The sequence below is a fragment of the Nipponia nippon genome, unplaced genomic scaffold (genome assembly GCF_047370975.1).
Source record: "Nipponia nippon isolate SJK-2023a ecotype South Korea unplaced genomic scaffold, ASM4737097v1 scaffold_2, whole genome shotgun sequence".
NCBI classification, from domain to species: domain Eukaryota; kingdom Metazoa; phylum Chordata; class Aves; order Pelecaniformes; family Threskiornithidae; genus Nipponia; species Nipponia nippon.
The window spans coordinates 90,834,469-90,844,733 of record NW_028262336.1 but is presented as its reverse complement, the minus strand read 5'-3'; the positions used below and the strand labels follow the sequence as shown (position 1 = coordinate 90,844,733).

Below are 10,265 nucleotides of genomic sequence, written 5' to 3'. Positions count from 1 at the left end.
CTTCCCTCCTTCCTTTCTCTCTTTCTCTCTTTCTCTCTTTCTCTCTTTCTCTCTTTCTCTCTTTCTCTCTTTTTCTCTCTTTCTCTCTTTCTTTCCTGTCTGTTTTGTTGGGTTTTTTTAATAACTATTTAAAATTTGGGTAAGGTTTAAGAATCTAAAATTACACAAAAGAAAATTTGAGAAAATGAGATGAGAAAATTTTCACCTGCCAGAAATTTAAATCATATTTGTTTGTGCTCCTCCTGCACAGATTGATGGCAGCACAAAGTACTGAAGGTTAGAATAGAATATAGTTCTCTTTCTCTAGCAATAGTCACATCATTTACTTTCTGTCCTAGACAGAATTTTTTTCAAATACATTGTGTTTAAAAAGGCACTTATAATTTAAAACAGTTGGTGCTATTTAGGTTTTCAAATAATATTGTATTTCTGGTTTTAATATAGAACCCAGGGCACCTCTGCTTTAAAACTCAGCATGTTCAAAAATAGGTTACTTTTATTGATGTCTTTTTCAGGTTGTTGGGCTTTTTTTTCTTTTTTTTCTTTTTTTTTTTTTAACTGTGCTGCAACAAAAGTGGTTATATAACCACACAAATTTTCCTTATCAGAAAGTATTTACCATATTTTGATATGACTTTATTCTACTTTCAAAAGACTGAGCTGTGATAAGTGCTGACTTTTCTATATGCTACCACTGTACTGTTACAAAGATTCATGCAAGGATGCTTATTACATGTGCTTAAGTATGCCTAACAAATCTGGGCTAGATTCTGTCACCTTTGTGCTGGGTAAGTAACACTTTACTCAATTCAAATAATTCATTTTGAATAAATTCCTACTTACCATAAGAATGACAGAATATGGCCCTCAGGATTTATCACTTGTATATTCCATTCTTATACATATATATATGAACCAAATGGACCATGATATGCTTAGAAAAATAGTTGGAAATTCAGAATGAAACAAAGAAACAAACCAATCAACAACAACAAAAAGAGAAATTAACAGGAATAAAGTCCCTTAGGCATCTGCCCAAGAACTAACACAACACAATCAAGAATTCAGAACATTTATTGCAAGAGCTGAATAACTAAATAACGTTGAACTGGCAAAGCAGTAACAAGGATAACTGGTTAGATATTTATTCTGTCAAAGTCATCAAACACCCCTCACAAACTGACATAAGTACTGCAATAAGCAATGCACCCCTAACCCATTTTTATACTTTTTATACTGTGGAGGGGGAAAAAAAAAAAAAAAGTGAATTACTATATACAAAAGAATAATGAAAAAAAAATTGTGTTTTTGGTAAGAATAACATCACCTTCAGATTAGCTAAATTTGTTACTTTAAGACTGATATTTCACTGTGGCATAACTAACTTTTGCTTTTCTCTGTAAGGACTTTTTTTTTTCCTTTTTCTTTTTGCATGCTATTTATTTGTGTAAATCATCTGTCATGCCTTAACAAAAACCATCTAAAAATGTTTGGATTTGGATTTGCTTTGCGTGCAACTTAGATCTTATTAACATTAGGAGTCACTCTGCTGGTTTGACTGAGGTGACATGATACTGGTACCTGCCAGGCATTGACCAACTATGATAACAAACAGTTAAACAGCAATAATTAGATTTAACCCTTTAGTACCCCCAACTAGCCTACCAGGAGAATGCTCTGTTACATCATGAAGGCACAACACATTAAATATTCTGTGGCTATGGCCTAAAAACACTTGTGTTACTACAACATTAACGCAGATGAAGATCAATACAAATGCTGCTGTTTCAGCAATACAAACTGTCTTAGGTATAGACACACACCTGCCCAATTGGAAAAACATGATTATTATATTTTGCTCCTGTAGAATTTCCTCCATATATTCCAGCTGAGATCAATGTCAGCTACCACTCATTAAATGACAGACTGCAGCTAATTTGATCAAGGATTCCAACTAACCAGCTTTCCCTCTCACCCACTACCACAAATTTAAATATTCTTCTTTTGTTTTGCAGCTTTCCTGTTTTATGAAACATATTGGGAGTTTAAAAAAAAATGCTAAATTTTTAAGCCCTTACACAAGTCTTTTCTTCTCTTAACATTAAAAAAAAAAAAAAAAAAAAAAGAAATTCTACCTGAATGCTGGCATCATTTGCTACTACATAGAAAGAAAAATCTTTTTTTTCCCTTTCTACAGCCAACCTTCCCTCCCACCCCATCACTCTTTTTTTCACTTTTAGCACAAGTGTTTTGATTTCCTTGGAACATTGTGTGTCAGACAGACTAACAACACAGAAACACCATCACTGAAAATAAAAGCAAAACAACAGGAAGCAAATGAAAGAAAGTAAAAAGCGACTGTGAAACACAGAAATATGCTACAGTATCTTTTCAAGTGAATGTTATAAGTACACAAAAATTGTAAGTAATAATTGTTTCTATTTACAAGTATTTGAACACTGATCGACTTATAAGTGTCCACTAACATTGTTAATAGCACAATAGGTTTAGTGTTTACAGTTTCAGTTGTTTTGTTTGCAATATGATCTCAAGTATAATGGTCCCAGCATAGATCAATGACAACAAAAGCACAATTTTCTAACTGGATATGCTTTTCAATCATTGCAATCCACTGAACTTTCTCTCTCTCTCACTCTCCAAATGCATCTTCTGTTGTTCATAGCAGCAGTCCAGGGTCAAAAAACAAACAAACATAAAAAGGATCTTTGCAAACTGGAGAGATCTCTGCAGATTTTAATTATGTCTATTTAACGAAACCACACAACTAGCAGAAACACTCTTTCATGTTGCAGGACATCATACCTTCCATGGTGCTAACATAAAGATATGCATATCTCTGCTAGGTGAAGCATAGTTCTAGAGGTCTACCCAGTACATAAAGCTCTGACACACACACAGTATTAGCAAGTCTAAGTAGGCTAAAGTCATTGGCCCAAAGTAACCATTTCTTATAGCTGGTGCTCCTTTGGACTCTCAACAGCTCCTGAGGCCTGTTTATAAGACTTCAAGTTGGCCAGAGGAATGTCAGTCATGTGGTTGCCAGTGTTGAAATGGCCCTCACTGGAACCATACTGCTTTCGGTCACTGAACTGGTTTCTGTTGCTATCTTCTTTCCAGGTCCTGGTCAATGTGTGTCCATTAACTAGTTTGTCCTTCTTAACCCATTCTTTCTGAGGTGCAAAGGTGGAGAGAGGAGACTTTGGCTGTTGGTATGGGCCCAAGCTGGGAGGCATCCAACAGTTGTCTGAGTGACCCAAAATCAGGCATTCTTGAGTACACATCTCTGTAGCTTCAGCTAATCCTCGTGGCCCAAGAGGCCCATCTGTAGAAGAAAAGCAAACAGAAAGAAGAAAGAGGGAGAGAGAAAAAAGAAGATATAATATTAGATCATGATATTTGGCATTAAATTTATACATATACCTCATGAGAAAATTAACAATGATACTGCAACAAAATATTGTGCTGGTAATTCCTAGACACATTTTCATCCTGTTAGAGAGTAGTTGCTTTGTAGAGCATATACTCTCTGTATATGCTACCTACGTAGTTTCCAAAAGTGGAAATACTGTTCAATTAGCCCTAAGTTATCAGTCTGAGATCCTACTATGAATAAACTTAACTCCCTTTTTCAGTCACACTAAGAAAATAGTGCTAGGTAGGTAAAAATGTCAGAGGAAGTAAACATACCCTTGCAGATTCTGAGTGAGAATTAATGCTGTTTGTAAAGGCCTACAGTTTGGGTGTATTGTCTTCCGCTTTCAACTCACTTTACTGCTGCAGAGCCTTCCTTGGTGAACTAACAGCCTACAGCAAACTGAGAAACATCTATACTATCTAAAAATGGGGTTACCCAAAGGAATGCTCTGTATGCAAGATTATTCTAATGTCTACTATTTTACAGACTTGGGTTGGTGCATAGTTCTAGACATCAACCCAGTGCATAAAACTCTGATGCACACTCCCGACAAGTAAGAGAGAAGTTAAACATTGCTGGATTTAATATGAAACCATGAAACACTTCAAAACATTGCAACAGTAAAGAGAATAAAATCTGTAATTCTTCTGACGATTAAACACATCTCAGATAGCTGCTATGCAACCATACAAATCAAGGGGTAAATAAAAAAAAGAAAGCTCATGTAAATCTTGCTCTTGATAAAGAACTGTTCTCATAATTCTTTGTAAGTCAGGAATATGAGATCACAGGAAACAGAAATGAAGGCTGCTGAAGTACTATGTATATTAAATATCCACAGCATTTTTCACACACTACTAGGGACACAGCTGCCCAGCTACAGGCATCTTGAAATCAAGCAGAGAGGTCACCCATGTCTTCAGCAGCACTAAATTCCTCTCAGTCTTTACTGCATTCCTAAATGGCTGAATTTGCTCATCTGATGGATGTATGAAGAAGAACAAGCCAGGAAAAAGGCAGAGAAATTACTTTGTGTCTCTTTGTTAGATATTCCTCAATATCTGTGATATGCTTTGTCATGATTCTTTGTTAACGGTATTGTGATTTTGAGCAAGAATCTTGAAATGTCTTTTCTTTTCTAGCCAGTAAATCAACTGGTTAGTGCTGTACACATTCAAAGAGTTAAGGAGACATTTTTCCTTGATTAAACAGCCCAGTGACAGGAAGGAAATTATAGATTGATTTTTGAGACAAAAACCTTACCAGGTAGGCATGAATAGTGAAGTTATGAAGCATCTTAAAAAGCAGTACTAATCAGAAGAAAAATGTCAGTACTGTCTAAGCAAAAAAAGTGTATCTTTATAATAGTATAATTGAGACTCAAAATGATAAGTGAGGACACTAACAAAGATTTCTGTGTTATGATGCCAAAGAATACTTCATTCTCTTGTACTCCGTTAATATACAATAAATTAACCTCAGTAACAGATCTTTTTCTGAATACTGAAATTATCCCAATTAATTTTATGGAAATTGCTATTCTTTCCCATTTTTGTTTGTTTGTTTGTTTTTTGTTCTCTTTTTTAACTAGCACATAACAACTTATGGTAGAAAGTTCCACAGATTATCAACACACTGCTTTTACACACATATATAGAAAATGCAGTCAGCTATATTTCTACATGTCACAATGCAATTAGTTAATCTTCTTATCTCTGAGTCACTCCTCTTTTTGAATATCTCTAGAATATCCAGTACAGTGTTGATGTGACTGAATATAATAAATCATAATAAAAGTTGCTTCTGCATTCTCCATGTAAGAAAGTGTCCTATTGCTGACAACTGGAACATGAAAAATGTATAGAATCAATGCTACTTTCCATTTAAGTCAATACAAGATGAAATAATTAAGCCAGAACCATTAGAAAAAAAAGAAAAAGCAACTGTAAAGTAGGAGCTTAGCAGAGATTTCAATGAGAACCAAAAACCTTGATACTAAAATGAGAACTATGACGATTCCCTGGAAGAGAGAGATTCTTTTTTCTACAAAGCTCTTTGAATCCTCTAGTATGAAGTTATAATCAAACTGAGGCAGGTACTTAGTACAAAAAAAAAGCAAGAATAAGTAAAGGAAATACTCATGGTATATTGTTAACATTTCCAAAGGTTAACCTGTAGGTTAAAAGCTGATTTTATTTTTTTTATGACAACAGAAATTTAAATTTAATTAGTTTTTCTCATTTTCAGAGGAAGAAAGTGAGAAGTGGCAGAACTATTTTCAACCTGCCTACTCTCACAGTACAATACTATCTTGCTGACCAAGGAGGAAAGGTTTGGCAGGGATTAAAACTTTCAAAACACAAAGAAAACCCTTCACCACAGAATGATACATTTCAAGAAATATAGTGCATGCACTCTGTGCTTCCAACCTACAGTGGAATAAAAGGTTAACAGAAGAGCCTTCAGTACTATAGTTCTGAAGGGGATAAGTTACTTTTCCTGTTTAGTTAAATAAATTTCAAGATAAGACATTTGTTTCCATTTAAAAGTTAAATGAGTAATAAGCTGGTTTTACTTAGGACTAAATATGCACATGGCCCTATAAGCTACATGTCAAACTCTTTGAAAGATTTACTTAATGTGTTTTGCTTTCTTTAGTAACAGTTCTAGGCAGTTAATGCTGTCCAACTCAGAATGGATTATAAATATCGTTCACTTTAGCCATCTTTAAGTTGATAAACTTTCTGGAGAGCAATGGAATATTTAGATATCTATTACAGTGAAAAGCAGACAGGAATGGGTAATAATGCCAAGATGATTGCCTGTTCAGGAGGAGCAGCTCCTTGGTTTTTTTTTTTGTTTAACAAAAGACCACTGTCCTAGTTAGACTTCAAAAATTAATTATTGTGTGCAAGTCCTCCTCCAGTTAACCTTCCCTATTCAGAGATTTCAACCAAGGGCAAGACCATGGCAGCTTCTGTAGTGGGACAGCTACAACTTTTGTATGGATGTAGTTCACACCAAGTGACAGTTGTAGACAGACTGAGGCCTTTTCCTTTTAGGGGATGACTGGGAATCCCAGGGAAACCCCCGCAGGACACTTCTTTTAGCTGTATAACTGTTCGAATAGCTGTCCGGTATGTTGCAAATCTGCATACACCTCTGCATATGCCTGTATGTAAAAATCTATGAATAAAATGCATGTCCAGACTTAAGAACAGGTTCAGACTCCTACTCAAGTGAGTATGCATATTTTCAAGTACTCTGACTCATGCTATCCAGTCTGTAAAATACAGGGAAGCTGTACTTGCCATATTAAAATATTGTGAGGTTTAAGTTTACAAAACTTAAAAAGACTTCATCTAATATATAATTAACAATTATTATTTTAATCACTTTTGGTTTAAGCCATCACAAGAGAAAAAGTAATCCACAACATATTTTTTTTTTTTTAGAATTGCAGATTGTTAAAATAATATATTTTACTGTTGAGCTGCTACAAGGAATGATCATGCTTACTGATTCAGGAAAAAGCCAGCTGCATTCATAATGTGTGTAGTGCCTGTCACACCTGATCTCCAGCTAAGGCCCTTACATACAAGCATAATGTTTTTGTAAATATTATTGCTAATAATGGTGATTATAATGATTTAGGGAACTCTATTAATGTCCTACTGTGAGATACAGGAAAAAGGTGAAAAATGGATTTGGGAAAAAAAGGACCTCACCTACAAAAAAGAAAGAAAAAGACAGTCTTTCAACAATATGGTTTTTTTTAGCGTCTGTTTTGTGTAATTATGTTCTCAAGTATAGACAGTTTATTCTTTTCTAAGACTCCTTATTATTCAGGTTGCTATTCAGTAGCATAAAGTGAAATGATCATGAGCAGTATGATGGGAGAGAGATCTTCTGGGGGTAGCTTGCACTGAAGAGTTGACTGCTTTGTATTGAGAAAGCATAATGTTGACTTAATGGTAATTATCTTTTTCCTCCACCACTGCTGAACAATAGCTTTCACCCAATTTTCTGAAGTTGTTTCATTACCACATACAATGACACCACTTAAAAACCTGTTCCTGCTGCTTTAATTTTATAATTGCATTAATTTGTTTCCTTTCTCTTCATAAAAATGTCACTGAAATTTCTGTATCAAGTTTTTCCACACTGAAGTACTTTATTGATATGTGGCGGGTTTTTTCAAAGTATTTGTTCTCTGAACAATCCGTAACACAAGAGGCTGGTTATCAGTCTTGGCTGCTTGAATATATAATGACACAAGTGCTGATAAAACTGTACAAGCCATCTGTCTCTGGAGTTAAATGTTTTGAAAGCAAACACAAAAGTGCATAACAAACACTCCCTTAAATTGTCTTTGTAAATATTTATATCAGATCTTACCCAAAAAAGCTTTTTTGTTGTTATTTTATTCTGTTAATAGCTGTCAAGCAGATGCATGACTTGCCTACTCAAAAGCAGACAGGTGTAAGAAGGAAAATAATGTATGCCACTCAAGAGCTGGTCATATCCTAATGCTGGAATTTCTGTGTGGTCTTTTATCTCTTTTTATTATACCCAGAAGCTAAACTGCTGTTTCATTGATTAACTTACTGCTGCAATTAGCAAGTAGCTTCTGGAGTGTTGACCAGCTGTTTTTCAACCTGCTTCTTTAAAACTCTCTTGCTTAAAGCCAGAATATTCATTCTTCAATTCTGAAACAGTCAAGACCACAAGATAAGTTCCACTCAGCGAGACTTTTTGTCCTCAAAAAAATGAATGGGTGCTCTTTGCCTGAGGGCACTAACATTAAGTATAGTGGATTTGAATATGGCCATAGTTGTGTTTCAGACAATCATGTTTATTTAACTTTTCATATTGCATCTTAAAAAGAAAAAAGAAAACAACAGCAGCAACATTTTCAGCTCTATTTAGCCTCAAATATAGAAAGCTTTGTTAACCTTTCATGGGTTACTTTACTAAAAGACCCTTTCTGAGACCACATGTTTTTACAGCCTCCCCACATATATTGGAATTGAAATGACATTATTACATTTTATAGAGGTTTTGCAACTACTGTATATAATAAATGTAAAAATTGGAAAACAGTTTATTATGAAAAAGATTCTTTTGACTTTTTTTTTTCTCTTAAATATCAGCCAAATAAATGGGACTGTTCTTTATTTCTAGTTTGTTAAAAAAAATAAATAATCCAAGACTACAAAGTCACATACATGCTGTGCTGGATGTGTTTTCTTGGTATTATTAATTAACAGCAAGATTCTTCAGTGACTACTAAAAATATATTTTTAGTGTTTTGTTGCATGGTCATTCCACCTGGCACAGTCAGTGCTGATAAAATCACATTTTGTCCCCAAATCACCCTGTTCCAAGGTCCCTGGATTCCTACCATTGCTGCTACCAGTTTTGGTAGACTTATCACCACCACCTTGTAACCTGCTGCTTCTCTCTCCCCTTCGTGGTGTTGCATCCTCTGTACTCATGTACAGATCAAGAAACCCCTGCTTGTTCCTGTTTCCTGTCTTGGCCCAAGCTTCTTTTTCATCACTACTGAACTAAATAATACTGTAAGATTAGCTTATATCTGCATTATTTAGCAGCGATAAGCTGCCAGAATCCTTAATTAGCACAATAATAGGAGGGACAGGAAGCCAGGTGGTAAGGTTGTGTGGGAGGTGCTGCCCAGAATACAGAAATTCAGTAACTGAAGTATTTTCTGAAATGACAGGAAAGCCTGGCAGAATAAAATTTTCTACACAATTCTGTGAAGTACTTAAGTGATCCAGACGGGTTCCACAGAAATGTCAGTGTCTAAGATCCAAAATACAATGCCAAAAATCATGCGTGACTGATTCCATGGGCAGCTATATTTTGAAATGCAAGATTATTCAGCTACTTGAAATTCTGTTTCTACACAGAATTGCCTCATTTTTCTGATTGCTTCATGCCTACATCTTTTCAGAGTTAAGAAAGTAAGTGTTCCCTTCCCTTCATACCTTGAATATCTCAACGTGGTTGGCATTTTAACATCATATGCCATCATATGTTGTAGCTTTGAACAATATAGCAGTGCAGAAGGCTGTTTCCAGCGCCCCCCCCCCCCCTCCAGTTTATACCCATAGGCTGATTACAGAAAGGGCACCTGCCTTTTGTTTCAAACCTTGTGCAGAGGCCACTTGCGGTTAGAACATTTCTGGAAGGTTCAGCTCCAGTTCCCTTTTCTTCCTGATAGATTCTAGACCTTCTCTCTTATAGATGTGCAAGAATCAACCTTTATCTTGGTAGCAAGAGCTCTTTTGATAAACGAGAAACAGTTCTGTAATCCCTCCTGCAGAGAGGGAGACTATACTATGATTTCTTACACAACTAGAGAATGCTGAAGTTACTAATCTACTGTAGAAAAGGTGTCTGTTAACATCATGATCACTATTAGAAAGTATTCTGTATTTCTTGTCTCGAGTTCCTTTCACCTGTAGCTGCTCCAGTGCAAAAGCTACAATGAAAAGGAGTGTTACTTAGACTGCTCGGTTGGGTTTTTTTCTGCTGTCCTTCCTAGAAGTTTAATACCATTACCATTTACAAGCTACACCTCCATCGGTAATGGCTCTGTTGTTAATATGTTATTTTTATCTGGCCAACTTTTCTGTGCCCATTTCCAATTATTTTTTCTTCACTGGCATACATTTATATAAATCTGTATGCATTTCCATGTATGCATGTTCAGGAAATAGTCATGTACCATAGAAACCACACTTTGAAGCACTGGCAGCCTAGATAAATTTTTAGTTCCTTGCATTTTCCAAGTCAAGACACC

The 10,265-nt window shown here is 35.4% G+C and overlaps 1 protein-coding gene across 4 annotated transcripts in view; it reads right to left on the bottom strand.

The window, feature by feature from the left end:
• Positions 1-2,268: 2,268 nt before the first annotated feature.
• The window catches only part of PCDH9 (protocadherin 9), a 697,627-nt gene continuing 689,630 nt past the window's right edge, over positions 2,269-10,265 (bottom strand). For 2 of the 4 annotated variants that reach the window (XM_087757443.1, XM_087757444.1), the window contains exon 4: positions 2,269-3,343. In XM_087757443.1, coding sequence (XP_087613569.1) covers positions 2,970-3,343 — 374 coding nt within the window. In that variant the 3' untranslated portion in view covers positions 2,269-2,969. The remainder of the gene's footprint in view (positions 3,344-10,265) is intronic. The other 2 variants (XM_087757445.1, XM_087757447.1) reach the window with 1 other exon arrangement.